The sequence below is a fragment of the Mycteria americana genome, chromosome 2 (assembly GCF_035582795.1).
Source record: "Mycteria americana isolate JAX WOST 10 ecotype Jacksonville Zoo and Gardens chromosome 2, USCA_MyAme_1.0, whole genome shotgun sequence".
In the NCBI taxonomy this organism is placed as follows: domain Eukaryota; kingdom Metazoa; phylum Chordata; class Aves; order Ciconiiformes; family Ciconiidae; genus Mycteria; species Mycteria americana.
Genome location: NC_134366.1, coordinates 54134167 through 54156946, shown reverse-complemented (window position 1 = coordinate 54156946; position 22780 = coordinate 54134167). Strand labels below are relative to the sequence as shown.

Below are 22780 nucleotides of genomic sequence, written 5' to 3'. Positions count from 1 at the left end.
GCCATCAGACTAACCAAGGATGTCACATGTCATTGCGTGTGAATGCAGGCCCCTGTGACGATGTTCCCCCTTGCTGCTTGGCACAGGATGAAGCCAAGGAGCAAGTGGTCTGTTGACAGTCAGATGTAGGGTTTCATGCATGGTCTGAGATGACAGGTTCCCAAAGGCAGCCTCCAAATCTCTGAAAACACTGCCCCAAAGCACCTCATGGCAATTGCACTCTGAGGGAATGCCCCAAAACATGCCTGCACGTGGTGTGAGGTATCAATCGTCACACCTGTAGGTAGGGTAGGAGGTGGCAGGCACCCAGCCCTTGCGGAAAATTTATTTCTCTAATATCTAACCAGTCTTTTGCAAACCCCTGACTTAATCTTCTGTCCTGGTTCACATCCAGTTTTACCAAGACATCCACCAGTCAGTGAGTGGAGGTGTTCACCACATGTCCAGCTCCACCGATAACAACCGCCAGGATGAAGTGCAGGCAGGCTGGCCAAAATTTTGGGCCAATGCTGAGGCAGAACACATTGTTTCCACGTCTACAGCATGTATTGAGCCTAGTTTGGAGCTGAGAGGGTCCAGCTTGGGGGGGCACAAGGCGGGTTAGGGATCTGCCCTCTAGCTGCCCTGTCCTACGCTGGGGATGGTAAGCTAGCTGTCCTACTGCATAGCCAGTATCTGTCTCATGTTTCTCAGATCTCCTCCACTCCATCAGGTTTTCTTGAAATTGTCAATAAATTCATAAATTATTCAGGGAGAGAAGGCAACACGAACAGGCAGATAACCAGGAGGACCACACAACATCTCATATTTACCTAGAGGATGGTATCTGTCATGCAGGTTATCCCAGAGAAAGCGGCCGTCTACCAAGCCTGTTAAAATCACGTGGCTGCCGTTTGGAAGACGGGAGTCCAGGTATCGCAGAGTTTGCACCACGTTGGAGAGCATTTCTTTGGGTGTAGTCATGTGAGCCAGCGTGTCAGGGTTCCTGCAGAAGAAGAGGATGCCAACAGGACATTGTGTCGGGTAACACTGTGCCCCCCAAAAGGCACCTGAAACAGTGACATTTTCTTCTTTGCTGTTCTTCCACATTAAGTTAGCTAAATAAAAGCTTATAAAAAGGATGCTATGCGTTTTAGGCTCTCATTGTTATTGCCAAAATCAGAAGTGATATAGAAACCTCCCTCGGTGTAACCCTTCTCCCTGCTAAAAACAGATGCATCCTTTTTTTGTAGAGTGGCCTCCTGCTGTGGGTTAACGCCGGTGGGCAGCTAAGCATTACACAGCCTCTCTCTCGCTTACCCCCCACCCCCAGTGAGACAGGGGAAGAGCAAAGGAAGAGTAAAAGCAAGAAAACTTGGAGGTCAAGATAAAAAAAAAAGTTATTGTTCAACAAGCGAAGGAGAAGTAGAAGAAGAGAGAAAGCAAGCAAAAGAAGTGATGCAAAGTCAATCACTCGTCACGTCCCATTGGAAGACCGATGCCCAGCCAGTTCCTGAGCAAAAGATGGCTAACCTCCCTAAAATCCCCTCCTCTCCCTTTTTATGGCTGAGCATGACGTTACATGGCATGGACTACCCCTTTGGTCAGTTTGGGTCATCTGCCCAGTTGTGTCCCCTCCCCAACCTCTTGAGCACCCCCAATCTATTTGGGGGGGGGGGGGGGGGGGGGGGGGGGGGGGGGAGGTGGGGGAGCAGAGTGAGAAATGGAGAAGGCCCCAATGCTGTGCAAACACTACTCAGGAACAGCTGAAAAAGTGTGTTATCAGCATTGTTTTGGTCATAAATCTAAAACACAGCACCATAGGAGCTGCTATGAAGAAAATTAACTCCATCCTAACCAAGACCCAGTACACCTCCATAAAGGAAAAAGCCTTAGCTCTCCTGCTGGTTTTATTCCATAGTTTGCAAATGAGTTAGTCTTTATTTACAGTGCAGAGAGGCGAATCAGAGCCATGAAGCAGACTATGACCACATTGGTTTCCCGTGGTGTTAAAAATCCGTGTAAAACTACTCCGGTAACCCTGGCGCCTCGTTCTTTGTAGCTGTGGCAGAGCACCTTAAGCTGCTTGATATAAACCCAGGAACTTGCCTAGCTGTAGTCCTTAAAAGTCCACGCTGCTTTTGGTGACTGCAAAGACACTGCTCTTGGTGTACTTACCAGACTCCAGTCTGCAACTGACATTTGACTGATCTAATGTCCACCTCAAGTTTCAGCAGGAAAAGCAACCATGGCCCTAAGGGGATGTAGGGTGCTGCTGCACCTGGTTAAGAGCCTCCGTGGTTAAACGGTCGGAACAGGGGGAAGCGGTGCTGCTCCACACACACGGCTTCAGGGTGCAGGATGCCCTACAGATGGGTGAAAGGAAGGCTTCTTTCCCCGTGAGTTACTGTGTGTAGCTTACATTCAACACGCTCTTTGATTACGCCAGGTAGAAATATCTAAGGTAGCTTTGTCTCTCATGTGTCGTACACCTCTTACTACAGCTCTGCAGGAGGGCAGGAGAGTAGCGAGGGGTCTGGACAAACGTGGGAGACCGGAGGGAGGAGGAGGAGGGTGGAGGGAGGAGGTATTTAAGATAAAATAGCTCTCAGAAATGTTCATTAGGGTACGGGAGCTGTGTCAGTGTCCCACGTGGACTGAACGCCCATGTTTTGTGGCTCACTGGCAGGCATGAATCTCTTCAAGCCAGAGTCCCAGGCTCAGGTTTATCCTTCCCCTCTTGCATTTAGCTGTAAATGCCGCTGGGAGGGCCAGATAAAATACTGAAGTTGAAATTAATTTCAACTTATATAAGAAAAACAAACAAGCAAAACCACCCCAGGCTGCCTAGAGAACACAGCTCTAGTTATGTTATTAAAACAACCACTTTATTTACAGAAAAAGCATTCACTCGCTCTCCCCCCGAGAGCTATTGCCATGCTCTCATGGTGAATGTGTCCATAGCAGGGACTATGAGCAAGTGGGTGAATGCTGCCCCAAGGAGGCTGTCCCATCCAGGCAAGAGAGGATCCACGGGTCTCTGGCACAGGGGAGACCCCAGCTCCACAGGGCCCTGTTCTGGCAATGTCTGGAAGGCAGAGCAGGGCCAGTTCTGGGGAAAAGCCTCCTGTTGTCCGGAGATATCCCATTGCCCTCTCTCAGAGTGAAGAGTCAGCGGGATGGAAAGAAGGATGCCATTGCGTGCTTCCACAAACCCCAGGCAGCTCCAGGGTGGCCTGGGCCCCCTTGGGGCATGCGGAGCAGAGCATGTAAATCCATAAGTTGCCTTTTTTGAATTGGGAAAGACAGTAAAGACATGCATTCACAAGAGAGTCCCCAGAAATAGCAGCAAGGGCACCACAGCTGGGATCTGGAGCACATCAACACGTGCAGCCGTGCATGGCATGGACCATGCACCCTGGGAAGCAGGCTTTCATGACAGTTTTGGTCCTGCCTTGGTGATGCAGCTCAGCTGGACCATGGCTTTCAGAGAGAAAGCCTCAACATCCGCTGAGGAGCCCATCTCTTTGCTCAAGAAGAAAGACAGGGGATGTCCTTCCAAGTAGTGCATAAGGTTGCACTAACGTCCATCCTTATTGTTTTAGGGGTTCCCACGTTTTCTCCTCCTGGGCTTGTAGGGAAGCGACCAGCTTAGCAGCCAGGAGGCTCCATCCAGGTCCTTTCCCTTTGAAAATCCTTTAATCTCTTTCATGGCTTCCCAGGGGTAAGAGAAGGGCAAACTTGATGCTTGCAGTGCCGAGTGACCTGCTGGGGAATCAGGTAGGATTTCTTGTCAGTGAAGACCGTAGAAGCAGGAGCTTTCAAAAGCGTTGTTGTTCTGTCTTGAGGCATTAGAAATGTTTGTGCTCAGGGTGGGGGGGTGCCGAGTCCCGTGTGGGAGAACCGCGTTCCCTAGCAAGGATTTGGGATTCTTCAGTGGCTGCATTTTGCACACAAAATAATAATTAGATGAGTTCCTTGGGCCCAGAAATTTATCTTAATGCAGTATGTGCTGCTGAAGCGTTTGAGACTTTCTGGTTAGGGAGAATTGAAAAACAGCATTAAGATTCAGGCTTATCCTTGTGACAGCCACCCAAGCGAGGTACTTTTGAGATAAGACTGTGGTTTTGCCCTTAAATTACTTCATTTCGCCTACAGGTGTTGCAGCACTTGATTTCAAAATACTGCTCTGATGTAAGGCCTCTACCACAAGTAAACATGTCAGTGTGAGCCGAAATTAATACGACATTCATAACTCCACTTTTTGTCATTCTCCACTGAAGTCATGCAGATGAAATATGTGCATTTCTTCACATTTCCTTTCTGTGCCAGGCTATGAAATTAAAACCGACCGAGAAGCAAGCCATCTTGTAGGCATGTTCGTTTTGGGCTCTGCCATAAGGACCTCAGGGTGCCTGGGTGAGCACCGGGGGCCATTGCGGTCCCCTGACACGGTCCCCCTGGGAGGCAGCAGCCAGAGATAGCCTCTGCCCTCCTGGGACCTCTGGAAGCTGATGTCAGCCACAGTTCACTTGGTCAGAGCATAGCAAGCAGACGTTAGTGTTAGGATTCTTGCTGCGTTGGATCTGGGAATTTTAGGGAGCGCTCCCTGCCCCGCTACAATACACAAATACACAGTAATATCCTTGGATGTGCACACAGCTCCTGGATGTCCTAACGCCATGGGTACCCTAGCTGTGCACACATATAACACAGAGGGACCAGACAGCCTCATGCAATCTGTGCGAAGCTTTTCCAGCTCTCCTCTGCCACACACACCTCCTCCAGTCCCTTATAACAGGGTCTGGCATAGTCCAAATACAGCTCTCCACGCTCCTTCTGCACGGGTTTTGTTGGCCTGGCCTGCCACGTTCTGCAGGGCAGCGACTCCCCTCTCTCCGTGACCCCAACCCAAATAAATATCCCCCCAGCCAATGTTTCAGCCATACCTCTGCCTCCAGCCACATGCTGTTACATGCCCAGGGTTTGGGCTACTGGCGTACAGGGCAAGCTGGTGAGCAAGCACACCACATGCACACACTCACACGTGCCACACGCACGTACACACAGGGCTGGATCCGCAGCGCAGGAGTTCAGCTCCAGCTCGCTACAGAGCGGAGGTATGCCTGGGACGCAAGGACTAAAGGTGTTGCATGCTCACATACTATTTTTAGGGCCAGAGGGGTGCAGCAGCGCTTTGGCGACGGTAGCCTTACAATAAGGGAGCGTTATGCTCTCGCTGGCACTGGTGCTGCTTTGTACAAGTTCCCTTCCCGGCGGCTGCCTGCTCGCTCCGTGTTGCTGCTGTCACCTTTCTGTTTGTTGCAGATGCCATAACTGCAAAGCTGGGAAAGAGAGGCTGGAGAAATGGTGCTTTAACCCAAATGCAACTAATACGTGCAATAATTGTACAGCACTGGAGACTGCTGGTGCTCATTATTTTCTTGTCTGAATTTTTTTTGTTTCAGGTCTGTGTGTCCCACATTGTGTCCCACATTTACACTTCAGTGGGCTGAGAGATACCGTTGCCATCTGTCTTTATTTTTCTAACCCCCCTGTTTGGACACCGCAGTGTGGAGACTAATTGGGAACGTGTAACACAGGCTGCCAATTTCATTATCTCTCTCCTCTACAAACATCCATATTACTCATTGCCCCACTCTTCGCATGGGATGAAATACTGGCATTTTAACAATGCTTTGGCTAAAAGCTGTGTCTCCAGTGTGCTCAGCACACTGCTCTCTTTTGAAGGTAAAATACAGGATAAGGCCAGGAAGGCTCTATTACTGCAATTTAAAGCTGTCCTTGAAAAGGTTTTTATTTGTCAAGCCCATCAGATGCTCCGCATCCTCCGTAACCTCTGTGGGTACATCAGAGCCAGGGCAGCTACACACAGTGACCGGACGCCGGAAAAAATCTCTCTCCGCTATACATCCCACTCGATGGAAACAGCATGTTGCTACAGAAGCTGCAGCATCTTTCCTTGCTGGAGTCAAGTGCAGGGATTACTACAGCCTGATAGCCTCTTTTGATGCTGCGAATGTTTTGGAAGAAAACAGACAGTAGAGGGAATTTGAGCAGACAAAAGTGTCTCTGCCAGGTAATGGACGCTGGGATAAAAAGACAGCAGAGTTTCAAGTAATAAATACTGGTTTGGTACATACAAATGGGTGAGGTAAGGCCAAAATGGTTTAAATTTGTGGAAAATGTCTTTTTACTTCAGGCAAGAATAGAAAGCAGTGGTAGAGACAGGGGAAGTGAAAGGAATAACCTGCAGAATGAGGAATAAAACAAAGGGAAAAGAGGTGCTTTTAACAAAGCCAGTGAAACAGCAGAATTGAAACATGTACACAACAGAGCCTGGGCCAAGCCCGGGAGAAGACGCCTCGGAAGTCTCTGTGGCAGGAGCCACGGACTCCAGCAAAGGCGCTGCTTGGGGGGGCTCATCATCCTGGGGGTGGTTGTAATGATACCCCCGTAAGCTTCTCCATAAACAGAAGCCCAGGACAGTCTTGTCAGCAGGTAGCAGGAGGTCTGTGACTGCTTTTCCCACTCCCTTGAAGGGTGGTGGTGTTGCTTTTGAGGCTTTGTGCTTCCTTCCCACAACAGGAGGGTGGTGCTGAGGGCAGATTTGGCAGGTCTGGGCAGGGGTGCAGAGCGAGCACGAGCACCAGAGGGAGGTGCCAAGGGTGAAGGTTTCATGGGAGGTTATTTCTGCGTGCTGCCTGCGCGCGGCCAGGGAGATGGTGGTGCCAGGGAAGGACCTAAAACGTGGCCCCTGTGGTCCCGCTTCTGCCCTGGCTGAGGGCTCCCAGGTGCCGCAGTGGCAGGGAAAGCCCTGCCTGGCCTTTGGCCGTCCCCCTCTGGAGCACAACACCCGACGTGCAAAGTTTCAACCCAAGCACTTGCTGTTAAGCAAAGTTTTAGGATACCAAACCCAGGATATTTTAATGCGAGGTCTGACAGCCTGCATGATAGCTCCAACTTCATTATACAACTTGCAGGTGAGAGTTTTCAAAAGCTTCGGAAGGGGACTTAGCTGAGTGTGCGTCATTTATTAAAATGAGTGTTTTGAAAGTCTCCACATAAGTCGGATTTATTTCTTCCACTTAAAAGAAAACCTGAAGATTCATCATGGTGAAAATAATGTTACACTAACAACAGTATTTGGACCACCGGCAAAACCAAAACTTCGGTATGGATGTGCTGTGCATTGGCCTGGTTGCAAGGTGTTTCTTGCCTTCCCACTACTGGGAAGAAGGGAAGCACCCAGCTAGTGACCTCTTGGCATCCCTGCAAGCATTGCTAATGGGTAATGCCAGAACTATTAGTTTTGAAAGCTTCAGTTCATTCTCCTGCAGAGCTTATGACGCGAGTAAAGCCAGAAAGACAAAATACCTCATCAGGAGAGCACAGCAAAGAATGCAGGCAGTGTGCAGCAGAGGCAGGGTGAAAATAGACCTCAACAGGGGACTATGTTGTCATTCTTCAGAAAAGGTAAACCAGTCACGCTCACCTTCTGACAGGAGGTGACACACTGGGTAAGATGGATATACATGCTTTTAAACTCTTTTCCCCCCCGCCCCGTTGTTGTTATACTTCTTTTCATCCGCTAAACTAGAAATATTCTATTTCAGACATGTCATTGGTCACTTTATCACCAGCTTGTAAAAGAAAGAAAGAAAGACAAGCTCCGAATGAGGACTGGTAGGTGGCTATGACAAATACAGGTAAGGCAACAACCAGTATTTCCAGCAGAAAAATAAGAATGAAGCACAGACGAATAGCAAAGAAAAATGCCATCACGGGGAAGCGCAAAGCAATGAGATGTAAATGTCCAAGCAGCCAGCAGTACTCTAACGAAGTCAAATTTGTGATACTATAAATGTTAATTCAGTTTACACCTTACCCATTGCAGACATCATTCCCAATTGTAGCGTAGATAACTATGGCTGGATTGTCCAACAGCTGGTTTCTGGCCAAGCTAAAAGATAAATACGCAGATATATTAATGGGGAAATACGTTCTCAGTGTCTGAATCACACACCATGCTTGTATGAGATCACATTTGGAATTAGCTCATTTAGATTTGGCCAATGCTCAGATGACTACGCTTCTATGTTTGGGAGGGGATTTTGGTTTTTTTTTTTTCCCCTATAGTTTTATATTTTAGTAATGGTTCTTAAATACAGGATTTTTCACTTCTCCCTTTTGCCCCTCGTGGACTTGTCTTTTGTGGACTTGTCTTTTTCACTGTTTTTCCTGCTGACTTTCTGTCTTCTTTGTATTATTCAGAAGCCAAATCAAGTAGTTTAATTTTGGGGCAAAGACATAAATCAAGACGGGAAGTTTTTAAATAGAGATGGGAGAAGAAGACTATGTTTGGCTGACAACTAAGTTTATGTGTAGGATTGGGCTCAAGATCAAATCAGGATGTGGTCTGAAGTTCAGTGCTAGAGGGCAAGGATTCATTACTACTTTTTCTAGAGGAGAGAACAATAAATCCCTTAGGTTGTGAACTATATCAGCATAAAGCAAACTAAATCAAACCCAACTGCCCCACAGCCCACCCAAATTCATCTGAAAAGGAGAGTTGCTGCCTCTCACTATCCAGTAGCTACTCAATCTTATCCGTATGGAGATAATACAGTGGACCTGCCCATGTCTATGTACATTGCTACAAATCAGGAGCAAGGCAGTTAGGGGGACACAAAGCACAGATTTAGGGAAAGGCTTAGTCTCTTCCCTAAAATCACTGGAAATGCTCTGTTGGCTTAACTGGGCCAAGGTCAAGGCCCTGGAGGTGGTGACATCCACACTTCAAAACAGTTTTTCTTCTACTGATGAATATTTTACACCAGAGAAGAAACAGCCAGCACTTCAGAGCACAGTGGCCAGGGGAAGCTGTGCTTCTTAGGACATTTGTGGATAATACATTCCTTAAAGTGCTTTGCTTGTTTCTTTCAAAAAAGTAGGACTCCAGCAACACTTCTGTACCCCCAGTCAGCATTCAAATCCCATTAAAAACTCACCTTTTTATTAAATGGAGGAGGTTTCCTGAAGAACCACCTGATCACACATAGTGGGAATAAGAGAAATAGTACAACATCGTTATAGTGACAAACAAAATGAAGTGCAAAACCCAACTTCATTGCATATTTCCAAGAATGTAGAAGCATTAAAAATAAAAATGGAAAAACAAGTCATCTCTATAACCTTTTTGGGTGCCGTCATTAGGAAGTAAAGCTATATCCAGGGACCTGCTGCCTCTTACCTGAGTCCCACACTTCAGACTTCAGAAAATCAAATACTTTTAAGTGCTGAGTTGTTTGGATCTGGCTTTTAATCCAGATCTGGCAGCTTCTTCCCATCTGTTGAACATAGTAGTCTCTTGTAAACCAGCCAACCTGACTTGTCAACAGTCGATCTACTTTTAACTTTCCCTATAAATTGCGAAGGGAACTGTTCTCACTCTTCTGAGAGAGTAAGCGTCTCACAGCTATACCACGTTGGGACTGATTCAGGTCCTAAACATAGGCACCAAGTGCCATTTTTGACATCCCAGAGTATCCAAGACACCTGCAGCAGGGCTGGCAGATACAAGACAGGACGCCTGAGAGATTGTGCACTTCTGGAGAGGCAGCTGGAAGTGGGAAAGATACTGTAAAGCATCTTAAATGGCACTAGACACCAACGTTTGGGTGTCTGCATTGCTCTCCCCATGAGTGGCAGACTTACGAAAAATAGTATTAGGCCAGCTGCACCCCTCCTGAGAAGCTCTGCATTTCAATGGCAATTCACCGAAATGGTTGGGTGCAAATCTTCCCTCCTCCAGGAAAAGAGCTAGCTACACCTAAGCATCTGTGAGCATCTATAATCTTTCATTTATGTCTTGAATGAGAAAAGCATTCCCGGTTAGGAAAGCTTTTATGCATAAAACCTACTAGCAGGTCTTTAAAGGCTATGCATATACATCCCAACTATCCACAGCGCACAAATCAAGCTCTATCACCTGCAGTGCAAGAGTGATAGCAAATGAGGGGCCAAAAAAGGCTTTATGCCTTGTTCAGGATTAGTCTAGGACTGTGATTGCAAGACATTCACCTCACAGCAACATACAGAAACATAAACTTCAGAGAAGCAGGCCCTACAGGTTGTACTTGCTTTTATTTTGCAGTATTTTCACTCTCTCCTCTTTTCTCGCTCCTTCTCCTCTTGTATTACACTCCCTCTATTCTTCGCTCAGCTCTTCCCTGGTCTCTCTCTCTTCTCCTCTTTTCTGCATTGTGCCTCTGAAGCTTGCTTTGAGGAGCAAATCCTGTCCTCCCCGCAGCTTTTGGGGGGAAACTTGTGGACAGAACATTATTAAGTCCCTGCTGGATTGGTACAGGGAAAAGATCTAAGAGATAAACCCCTAAGGTAGCAATAATACACTTTGCATTTTAATAGTGGTGCCTTTGTTATTATCACTCACAGTGATGCCAACCGCATATATCAAGGAATCCTTTATGTTTTAAATAATCCAGTTCTTCCAAGCTAAAAATGAATATATCTGTCTGCTGCTTCTCTCCTGAGGGTTGCTGGTCCATTCAAAATCCAGCCCTTCTGTCGAGAAGCTCTTTTCAACAGAATAAGAGGCCCACAAAAATCCTTAGAAAATATGGCTTGGAACATAACTACCACCAATCGACTTTTTTTCTGTGTAATAGCCCTTCTTTCAGCTCTGTTAAGCCATTCTGCCACATGGCTCCCTGGACTGGGGCTGCAGTTCCAGGACAAATAAACTAATGGGATCTCTAGAAATTAAAAATGTATTTACAAAAAAGTAAGAAGCTGTCCTTGTGTATGTATTACCTCTACAAGGGTAGGTAGTTATAAGCAGCTCCGTGGAAAGCATTAGCACACTTACAAATCAAGTAAAAACATCAAGAAAATGAAGGGGGTTTTTAGAGAACTGTTTTCATGGGTAAATGGAGTCTTCAAGGAAGTTTTTGTGATACAGTATGCAATCTGTGATGAAAACATTCAAGAGAGAAAAAGAGATGGGGCAGAAGAGTTCCCCTTACACTGTTGAATGTCCTGGCAGCTATTCCTGGATCTCTCCTGCCCCCCTCTCTGTTGCTTTCCAAACATTTTCAGACCAGTGGGGTTTTTTAGTTTTGGTTGAGGAGTCAGGGTTGGGTTTGCTTCCACTTGTGAGCAACCCTAAATTTCATAAACCTTGGAACACTTGAGCTGCACTTCTTGATTTTCTTGCTCTTAGATCTTGTGTGGCTGACAAGGAGCAGCACTACGTGCACTGAAAGAGCCTGGCTCCAGATAGCACCAAAAGTGCTGTGCGGACAAGAATGGCTTATCGACTTCTAATCTTCTGCTCCCTTATGCTGTAAAAGCAATTGGAAATGAACGGTGCAAAGGAAAAGTCTCTGGTTTTCCCCAAATGAACTCCCAGGGAACTAGAATTTCCAAGACAGACGAAGAAAAAAAAATTGTTATTTCTTAACTGGTTTAAGTTAAGAAATAACTGGTTTATCTCACACTGGCCAGTGTGAGATATCTGGTGCTTGATGGCTCAGTGAGCCACCAGCAAGTGTTAACAAGGCCTAATTTTTCTGCTCAAAGGCAAGAATCCCAAAGAGACAGATCAGACCAAAAATGGCAAAGAAATATACAATACCCATGTTTTGAAATAGCATACGTTATCCAAGTAGCTCATGCAAAACATGGATGACAATCGCAAGATTGTTTGTAATTATTTAGAAATTCTGAGGGTATTCACCTTCCTCGTGTTTATCTAATGATTTTTTGGAATATTTTAGGAACTGATTTTACTATCAGGATGCTTCTACCAAAACAAGGGATCTTCAACAAGTGCTGGAGAACATTTAGAAGAACCTTCTAATCTGCCCTCACACCTGAGGATCCCACTCACCCAGTCAAAAACCAGAAATAGCACATGGCCTACAAACCTGTGTGAAGCTGCTGGAAGGCAAGACACCAAAACCATGTTGAAAACAATGAATCAATAAAAATTATCTGTAGAAAACTGTTCAGCAAGCCACTTCAATGGAAAACATTGATTAGGACTGTGAGCTGCTTGTTGTGCAACCACAAGCTGAAAGCAGTAACAATGGCATAGAACAGATTTGTTACGAGTTATTAACCCATATCTCATATACCAAGCATCTTGTGGGGTGCCCGGTGAGCAAAGCTGGTCACCCAAAATGAATGTCAGCAATTCTGATGTGAATATATTCGTGGTAACATACATGGAGAGCTGAGGAGCACCCTCCCTGGCCCTGGCTGAGCACCCTACCGCAGAGGAGGGAAGGGTCCACCATCTCTAGGGGATAATGGGATTTTTTTAAGAAAGGGAAGGCAGAAATTCCGCTAGCACAGAGGTTGGGGAAGCCTTCCTCCAGGGTGAAGATGCATGTCCCGAGAAGGGCAATGGGGGAAAGTTCCTCTGTGCTGAGCTCTGACACAGCACTGGTGCTTCTGTAGAGGGGATGGAGACAAGCATTGCTCTTGGTCCCCAGCTTGGCTTGCCATCCCTGGGCTCTGGCTCTTGGCTGCACGCCTCCCCCAACAGAACCGCAACGCTAGTGTCTCGTCCTCTCATTGCATATATGTGGGGCTGTGAAGCATCATTTTCAGAGGAAGGTTAAGTTGTCCCCGGTGGGGCTAGGTCAGGTTGGTGGCCAGCTTTTTGCTTTACTGACACTGAGAGTGGCCATTTAAATCCTCCCATTCGGGGAAACTATTACGCCAAATGAGGCAATAAAAGCCAACCTTTACAATGAGGTGTCACTGCGATGATTAAGAGAAGATACCGAGGGAAGATACCCTGGGATTTTTCTATCACCTGTAATTTTTCCCTTTTTAAAATTCCCTTCTCAGTTTTCTTCAGAGCCTTTTGCCCTGACACAGGCTTACCTCCTTTTATATCCTGCAGGTGTGTGTAGTGTCAGTGGAGAGGGGATACGTGAAGTGGAGAGAAAAGGGAACGACGCACACAGCGAGAGATTTCTTTTTTTTTTAAAGTCTGTGAGGGAATTGGGAAAAAGGAAGAGCAGAAAATACAGCCCCCATTAACGTAAAGAGAGCAGAACAAGGTAATAGGGTATCGGGTACTGAGACGAACTGGACACTCTTGCTATGAGACTGATGACAGTTTTGTGCCCACTCTGCCTGCCGGTGTGGCAGCCCTGTGAGTCCCCTGTGCCACTGTGGGGTGCAGTGTAGGGCCCTGCCGGCATCCCCCGCGGGAGTGCAGAACAGGGGGTGCAAGCAAGCGGGGACCACGCCACAGCCGCCGGAGGAGATGGAGGGCAGACCATGGCCACCCCCCCCACCCCCCCCGAGTTACAGTGGGGTACACTGGTTTTTAGCTCAGTGGAAATTCTTAGTCAATGTGTGGATAAAAGTGACCAAGCCACACACCTTCCTACTCAGAGCCAGAAGAAAAGATGCTGAGTTAAATAACTGCCGTTCTCTATTTTTCCCTAAGAAACGCATGCAATTTGGAAGGGGTTTCTCTGTTTCTTGTGCTGGTTTTGGCTGGGATAGAGTTAATTTTCTTCATAGCAGCTAGTATGGGGCTATGTTTTGGATGTGTGCTGAAAACAGCGTTGATAACACAGGGATGTTTTAGTTACTGCTGAGCAGTGCTTGCGCAGAGTCAAGGCCTTTTCTGCTCCTCACCCCACCCCACCAGCGAGTAGGCTGGGGGGGCACGAGAAGCTGGGAGGGGACACAGCCGGGACAGCTGACCCCAGCTGGCCAAAGGGATATCCCATACCGTATGGGATCATGCTCAGCATATAAAGCTGGGGGAAGAAGAAGGACGGGGGGGATGTTCGGAGTGATGGCGTTTGTCTTCCCAAGGAACCATTACGCGTGATGGAGCCCTGCTGTCCTGGAGATGGCTGAACACCTGCCTGCCCATGGGAAGCAGTGAATGAATTCCTTGCTTTGCTTGTGTGCGTGGCTTTTGCTTTGCCTATTAAACTGTCTTTATCTCAACCCACGAGTTTTCTTACTTTTACCCTTCCAATTGTCTCTCCCATCCCACCATGGAGGAGTGAGCGAGCGGCTGCGTGGTGCTTAGTTGCTGGCAGGGGTTAAACCACAACATTTCTGAAAGATGTTCGTTAATGCAGCATCAAGTATCAGACTAGTAAGGTTAAAAAAAAGTGAAAAAACTTAACATACCATTTTGGGAAATGTTCTGTAAGTCTCTGTGATTACAGCGATTTCTCCTGCGTAAACGTAGATACAGAGAGTCTGTCCAGCCTCTGAAATAAATTGAGAAAATGCAAGCTGCTAAACTCATATAATACTGATGAAAACACAGCTGATATTGAAAATGAAGTATGTTCTTGTCTCTGAACAACTCTGTGCCCTGGTTATGTATATACTTCTATTTCACCATGTCTCTTTTTTGTGGTCATAAATCTTTCTCATCTTGAACAGGGTGGCCTAAAATGGAAGCCAATACATCCTCTCAGAAACTATAAATTGATGGAGAGTTTCTTTTAAATTGTTCCATCCAGGATGCTTTTATCCTGGTCTTTCAGACAAGGTGTTTAAAAACCTTTTTGTTATACATCATTTATCAAAACAATCCTGTTGATTGCTCACTAATTGACTTTTCAATTGGTTGGTATGGAACAGTAAATAAAAGGGAAGAAATATTGGCAGGGCATTCATTTCCCAATGCCATAAATCTTGGACGGATTGATCTGAAAACAGGTTATGCTTGATTGTGATTAGTTCTCTCCTTTACTTTGCACCGTTTAGAAAAATGAAAACGCCAATGAAAAGGGTAACAGCCCAAGGGGAAGCTGATGAGAAGACCCCACTCCCAGCCATGAGTACATGGTCATCTCTACTGGGGCTGCTGATTTTATGTTTGAACTTAGACACCAAAGGAATCAGATAACTTAAATACCATGGCTTAAGAACAGCAACCTTGGGCAAATGTAGAGAGATGGAAGACAATGCTAAGTTTTGACACCAGCAATGAAAAGTAACTACCTACATAGAAACGCATGATGACATCAAACAGTCCGCACGCAATGGGCTACACAAGAAACGCCCGAGCTCTTTGGTTTTCGGCATAGCAGGTGGGTGGACAAGGAGAAGCAAACCATCTCGGTCAGAGGATATTAGTTAAAAAGCGGTGTCCCTGTTCACCCATCAGGGGGTGGGAAAGATGGGCATGGACAGCACCAGTTTGTGTCTCTATTTCTGCAGGCTCGGAGTAAATGGGAGCCTCCCACTGCACATTGCCAACCAGTCTCCACCACACTTAGTCATGGTGGTGTGGGATTTTGAGCTACTTCTCTTAAAAATGCCTTGAAGTCCCAAATGGTCCTTTTTTCCCAGACATGGAGGAGATTAAAAAAGAGATTAAAAACTGAACACTGAACCAAGGCCTATCACTGACAACTTCAGGGTCAAGACTAAGCTCTGATCACTTGTGAACTTCAGAGTCTTTCGAGCCCAGTTAAATACTGTGTATTGAGGAGCTGGACATTGTAATAGATTTTTAAAGGTTGGTTTTGCTGTTGACTCTGAAAGAGGAGGCTGCATAGATCTTCTCTGTTGGCTTGTCAAGTAGTATACCACCTTAAAGCATACACTGTGTGAATGTAGCTGAGGCTGGGAGCCTGGTTTTTGCACAGGGAGAAAAAAGGAAGCAAAAAGTACAAGTGTATGGTGCAACATATATATTTCCTGGAAAAGAAAGTATTCTGCCAACTTTTTAATTCTGTTGGTAGAGAGCCTCTTTAGGCTTCACTCATGCTTGGTTTGGCATTTCACTGTATTCATGACCTATCTTAGACATATAAAATAAAAATTATCTGAAACTCAGGCCAGACCAGGCACTGTTGATGATTGTATCCTTCAGTTCTGGCAGGAGTCAAGGGCCTCTTAATGCTGGCCAGAAAGGCATTTTAAGGTGTTTTCTTTGTGTTTGGACTTTGTTTTCCTTCCCTTCTGGCAGAGACTTCTTTTTTCCATCTATCCCTGCATCCTTCCCCATCCACATGAGCCAATGTAACACAGCAAATTAGGTCACAGGCACTTCCAAATTCTTCTTTTGCTACTTCCCCCTAAATGTGAAAAAAAAAAAGGGGGAAGAAAGATTGCCCCCCAAAAGGGAACACCATGAAATAACCCTGGGGTTACCATTTATTCCACAGTTTCAGCAGCAAAAAGGAAACAGGAGGACAAGGGAAAGAGAAAAAAAACTAAGAAAAGGAAAATGCTAATTTTTTTTAGTTTCAGCAATGCTTCCCTTCTCCCTGCCCCAGAATTTTGAAAAAAGTGAGTTGGTTTTTATTTCTTCGTTTTTTTTTCTCCCTGGTAAATCACAATATGACCAGCTCTAAAACCTACCCCGAATTTCAGGAAGACTGGGCTAGAGTATTGTGCCCAGTACAGAAAATATATTGTTTATATATTTAAAAGATTTTTAACAATCCCTAGATCCAGTATCGATCTTGATTTTAGAAAGAGCAGAAGCCGAGCTGACTAGTATTTTTATCTTTCCTTTCAAGCACTGGGTTTTTTTTTCTTGCTGTACTTTGAGGGACCTTGAGACTTGCTATGACTTGGCCACCCCGCCTGTTGACTTACCCAATGGTGGAGTTCAGAAATCCAGTGATCTCTGAGAACTGGGGCCAGTCAAGCTCGTCAGTGAAAGCCATTGGGAGATTAGCAAACGATTTCTGAAAGAGAAATTTTTAAATCAACACAGTTTCACCCTCGCAGACAAAAAAATCCTTTCAGCAAACTCAAGCACTTCTTAGCTGGAGCATTAGCCGGACAGCAGCAATTATAACTACAGCTGTAGTCATAATTATTTACGCATATACTTAAAAAGTTGACTCTTGCAAGATGGGCATATCGAGAGACAGCAGAAGGAAAAGCAGAAGAGATATCTGAATCACATCTCCCGGCACCCTTTAATTCTGGAAGAGCCCCAAACTCCTCTTGATGTGGAGCACGTACTGCAGGTGCAGACCACCAAGGCGGCAGCTGTTTGCTGCAGCATCCATCCTGTCCAAAGGTGGGTCTCCTTGGGAACAGGAAGAGATGCCAGCGTGATGTCCCCAGCGTGTATGGCAGAGGGATAACGTCAAATTCCCTCAAAGCTCCCTTGCCCTCTCCAGCAGGCTGAACTGACCCCCTAAAAACCTCTGCCTGGTCCTCACTGCAAATTTCGTGGACAGCACGGAAGAAACAGAGTCAGAAAGGCCCCTGAGCATGGCAGGGACCAGGGAGAAAACCACATGGTCTGCCATAACCTTCCCACGCAAATAGATGCAACCTTTACCCTTCTCTGCTTTTGCTGGTATTAGTCCCTAATGCTTTTGTTAAGCGACTGCCTCTGCGAAAGCCTCTATGCAGATGCAAGCTGTGTTGCACATTCAAAACACAGTGCCCTGTTCGTTTTCACTTTGATTTGTGAATGTGTCAAAAATCATGAAAGGCGAGAAAAATGGCCTCAAGAAATTGCGCCACCTCAGAAGGATGAGAACATGGAGTAAATTTGCAGCTTCTCCTTGTCTGGGGTATGCTTGCAAAGACAAATGCATAAATCCAGTGTGCTCATACTCAAAAACTGTTGATGAAAAAGGTAATAACCAAAAGAAGGTCAAAACATAAAATGAGAGAGCTCACAGGTTGGTTTAATCTGTGTAACTTATTAGCTTCATTTTCTTTTCAAGCAATTGTGGGGTTTCCTTAAACCCTCACTGCTATAAACAGCAAGCAGGTGAGTAATTCTGTCTCCAGGAGGGTCAGAGGTAACTGAGGAGCCACAGAAGAGCTAAATCTTGTGGTCCCCACCAAGTCCTCATTCCCAGAAAATTACCGTTTAGGTGAATGGGAGCTATGCATGAGTATATGCCTATGGGTTTTGACAGTAAGAGGATGGGGGGAGATGCAGGGGAAGGGGAGGAAAGGCAAGAAAAGGGAGGTTGTGGGGGGGAAGAAATCCTGAAGCCAAGCTCTGAGCAGCCTAATGCACAGCAGATGCCAGTTTAAAGCATGTAACAGCATATTTGACCCATTTACAGTAGATCTGCATTAGTTACCAAGGTGGAAATGGGTCTGGCTTAATTAGCTTTCAGTTGGTTCTCTCTCTCACACATATATGTGTCCTTGTGTGTATCTGTATATACATATATATGTAAAAATATTATTTTTTTAAGACTGGAGGGAACTTCTGAATCTGCCTTCTTCAAATCCGATAGTTTTGTGTGCACAAGCACTTAATCCAAGGGCACAGCTGTGAGCAGAAGTGGAGGGGCTTGGCCATTTGCAATGGCTTGGCCATTTGCAATATTTGCCTCCTTGTAGCTTTGCATTAAAGGTGACAGAAATATTGAAATAGTCACTTAGCATAGAACAAGCAATAGATATGATCTCTTATAAGTCACAGCATATAGGAGTACAAAAAGAGCCCAAAAATGATTAAATATTTTTAAAACAAATCCCTCTATGACAAATTCTCTCATTATTTCCCACTGGCACTCCAAAACAATATTTTCATTGGACAAGTCCCAATAATTTTTAACTGTTTTTTTTTCCCCTGCAAACTTAGCTTAAATATGAATTAGCCAGAACCTAATTGAGTTGCAAATTGGTTTGGAAAGGAACATTTGAGCCCAGAATTATAGTTACATTTGAAAACTGTATATACGTTTAGCATTGACACTGTTCCAGCAAAGCACTTAAAGCCAGACTTTTGAAGATATTTCAGGACCGAAGGGTGAAGATGAGTAGTTAATGGAAATTTCAGAAGAATGCTAAACCTTGAACTCTGCAGCGATGTAGTTTGGAAAGCATGGTCTAACAGACTGTGTTTCACTTAGTCTCAGACGCAAATGTGTCCCACTCTAGAGGTGGATCTATGTTGACTTTTAGCTTAAAACTCTTCTGAGCACAGCCTTGTTTAAATACCATTCTCTAGACTATTCTGGCTGAGAAACCATGCTTCAGCCTACGTCCCAGATTTTAGCAGAGAATGATTAGAAAGTTATTCCAGCCTAGCTTCAAATGCCATATTTTAGCTTCAAATGCTCTAGATGGGTCTCATTTCGAAGGAACGTCCTCACCTCCTAGATGTGTCCTACCTTGAAATACGGGACAGCCAAAGCCATGGCTAATGCTAAATGCACACATGCCAAGCTGTGCTTAAATGGAAGAAGGTTCAGGGTTGCTATGGCAAGAGATTTTCAAAATCAGAACACAAAAGGGCATTGGAAACCTCACGCTCATACGAGCCTTTAGAAATGCCAGTCCCAGAAATCCTGAAAGCACTGAAGCATCCCTTAATTTGAGGGGAATTGGGTATTTGTTTTCATACTGACTTTAATGCTGTTCAAATCCTCGTGATAGCATTAAGTACCACAGAAAACTTTCTTATTCTAAGTATACAAATAAGCAAGCCTTAGAGCTCTTGAGGAAAGCACAGCCTATCTTTTTAAAAAGCATGTATGGCATTCCTACTCTGTAAAGCTGCAAGGGACACAGGTTTGAAACTAGCAAAACTCTTACCTTATTTTCCCCAAAATGCAGCATCTTAGTCATCACAATACTAGCTGGGAGAAACTTGCCTGCAATTCACTGGATTTAGAGGGAAGCTAGAGAATGTTTTTAATAAGATTTTCACAGATCAAACGCCTGTATTTTCTAGTTGTGCAGAAAAAGAAGTCAGTGGGATAAGTGTTCAGGACATCCTGAACCTGCGTTTAAAGAAATGCTGAGTTCTTTTAGTAGGAAATGTATTGTATGAAACAGTTACTTTAATGAAACCTGAGAACCCCTTGAGTTTGTGGGCAAATAGATATTTACTGGATTACAGACAGACATGGGATTTATTTTTCTCTTTATTCAGCATGAAATAGAGATCCAAGAGTTTTAAAATGCATCTTTCTCGAAAGGGTATCATTTCCAGCACATTTATAAATACAGTGCTTTTATCTCCAGATAAAATTGTCTCTAAAATGAGATTTTAAAGTAAGCTTCTATCCCAGACATATAACAGAAAAATGCTGCATTTAGTAGCTATTTGGAAGTCAATTGTAAGCAGATGGACCGAGCAGCAGGAGCACAATATCCATCGCTAGACACACCAGTGTTTTCAACATTAGGTTTCCACAAGAAAACATCCACCTCAAAAAAATCCCCAGTATTTCTTTTGCTTTCCTAAACCTCATAAAGTGCATGTCTACTGCATTACACTTCATTTTTAGTGTCCGAATTTTCAGGTCAAAGGAATGAACATTCAGCTCAATTCTTGCAGAACCTTTTAAAAGAAGAAAAGCCTGACAAACCCAAAACCTATTGACAAGCAGAAAGCCAAAATAAAGTTGACTCATCCCCTTCTTACAGCTCTATAATTCTCTTCCTGTAATTGTACTCTGGGTGTTTGGGGATTTACTGGAGTGATGGCAGGTTAAGGAGGGAGCCACGTGCTTGGCTGCCTCTGCGGGAACATGCTGGCGGGTATCCTCAGTGATGGTCCTAACATCATTTTCTCTGTGCTGCTGCACCTCAGCTAGATCCCTGTAGGGTAGTTTTTGGGACTCAGCAGTACCAGGTTGGTCAAAAACTTCAAAATCAAGGTACCTGTGACTTCCTGTAGTGCTACATAGGGTGGGGTGGTTTTTTTGTAGTTTGGGGTTTTTTTAAACTTGAGAAATAACATGCCTGTGCTATAGCTTTCAAAGATGTGTCCACCTTGTGATGGACATTTTCCACACCAAGCAGTGTTTCCGTATGCTCTTTGTGGGAAGAACATACTCTAAGAGGGATGACAACTGTATTTGTGACTGGCTCCTAGGTAAAGGCTTTGGAAATAGCACTGGAAAACATGAGTCCCCACTCTGATATAGTGCAGGTCTCAAGCTTGGCGACAGACGAAATGGGCTGGGAGCGCCTGCAGCTGCATTAGTGCGGGCAGGCTGGTGCTCAGATGCTTGCAAGTTCCCCCCGCCCAAAACAGCCTCCTTGATAAATGCAGTAACATGATTCAGGTCTCTGCATTTGGTCACTTAGGTTTAAGAAAACAGGAAGACCAGGAAGGCACCAGGGGACTTGCTATGGGACAAGTGAATGATGCACCTTGATACATTCCTTGACATGGGACGTATGACAGGAGCATGTTCCCCTGCATTGGATTACACAGGGTGTTCACAGAATCACAGAATCGTATAGGTTGGAAAAGACCTTTAAGATCATCGAGTCCAACCCTAAACCTAACACTACCAAGACCACCACTACACCATGTCCCCAAGCACCTCATCCAAACGTCTTTGAAATACCTCCAGGGATGGCGACTCAACCACTTCCCTGGGCAGCCTCTTCCAATGCTTCATAACCCTTTCAGCGAAGTAAGATTTCCTCATATCCAGTCTAAACCTCCCCTGGCGCAACTTGAGGCCATTCCCTCTCGTCCTATCGCTTGTTACCTGGCAGAAGAGACCAACGCCCACCTCTCCACAGCCTCCTTTCAGGTAGTTGTAGAGAGCGATAAGGTCTCCCCTCAGCCTCCTTTTCTGCAGGCTAAACGACCCCAGTTCCCTCAGCCGCTCCTCATAAGACTTGTGCGTTACTACCCTGTGGAAGGCCCATGCTAAGAGGGCAGTAAGTTCCCGATTAGACCAGGAAATCCAAAATCCAGTATATAACAGCTTCTCAACAATGGTCTTCAAGATGATGGCATGGGCATCTGAATTCCAAAGCTGTTCAGCCCAAATACCCATCTGGTCACCCCCATGCTAATCATCCAGTTACCCAAATGACGTCCTGAGCCTGCTTCAGTGAGGAAATTTCTCATTCACATTCTCTTTCTTCCCTCACTCATCATTACTGCTCCTTTGCATGGTAGGCTATGTGCAGCATAATCATGGAAAGCAACCATTCTGCAGAACCTCTTAACTAAATTCTCAGCATCTGACTTGAAAAATTATTTCCCATCCTAATTAGCTTTAAAACAGGAATTAACAGCTGCCACTGATGTGGTGCTGATTAACAGAAGGGCCTGCAGCATTGTTACCAAGTGTAAATTTTACTTTACACTTGTACATGTAAACACTTGTACATGTGAACATGTATAAGGAAGGATAAATATAAATAAGAAATATATGAAATATATAAAGTATATAAAATAGATATGTAAAAATATAGAAAAATATTAAAGTAACAAAATAATACACCTAATAAATCTGAATTAACAGGCACACAACTTTTTCCTTGTACACATGATAAAAATCCTGGACAGGGTCGGGGCAGGGGGAAGTCCTATTTGGAATTCCATGTAGAGGGTTGAGATTCCATTGAAATGGAAATTAAAGCTTTGAACTGACTCTAGTATTGACTGTAGAGAAACCCATTTGATAAACTAATTTTTCTCTGTGTCTTATCAAAGAAATTTTAGCAGAATCAACGCGAAGTGTCTTGAGTTTGGCAGCATGGGGTAACAGCAGGTACACAAGGCTAATGCCTTATCCTCCCCTCTCAGAGCCCTAACTTCAAATTCTTGCTGTGATCCCAGATTAAAGATGTTTTCTGTGAGATTAGGACACGGATTCTCTGCACTCTCTCTGGTCACAAAACCATCCCTGGATGTGCTTAGAAATTCTCCTTGAGGAAGGCCTTGCACTGAAAAAGGATTGAAGCTAGTTAATTTGTTAATTAAACCTACAGATGAAGGATATTTGCCAGTGGTATTTAATACCACACATCAAGAGACAACAGTATTGCATCTTCACAGCCCCGA

At 45.0% G+C, this 22780-nt stretch overlaps 1 protein-coding gene across 1 annotated transcript in view; it reads right to left on the bottom strand.

Annotated features, from left to right (window-relative positions):
- Window positions 1–22780, bottom strand: part of AOAH (acyloxyacyl hydrolase) — an 81971-nt gene that overhangs the window by 14511 nt on the left and 44680 nt on the right. The window contains exons 12-16 of the mRNA XM_075495435.1: window positions 16627–16718; window positions 14194–14276; window positions 9012–9048; window positions 7889–7963; window positions 813–985 (exon numbers count right to left, since the gene is read on the bottom strand). Of these exons, the coding sequence (XP_075351550.1) occupies window positions 813–985; window positions 7889–7963; window positions 9012–9048; window positions 14194–14276; window positions 16627–16718 (460 nt within the window). The remainder of the gene's footprint in view (window positions 1–812; window positions 986–7888; window positions 7964–9011; window positions 9049–14193; window positions 14277–16626; window positions 16719–22780) is intronic.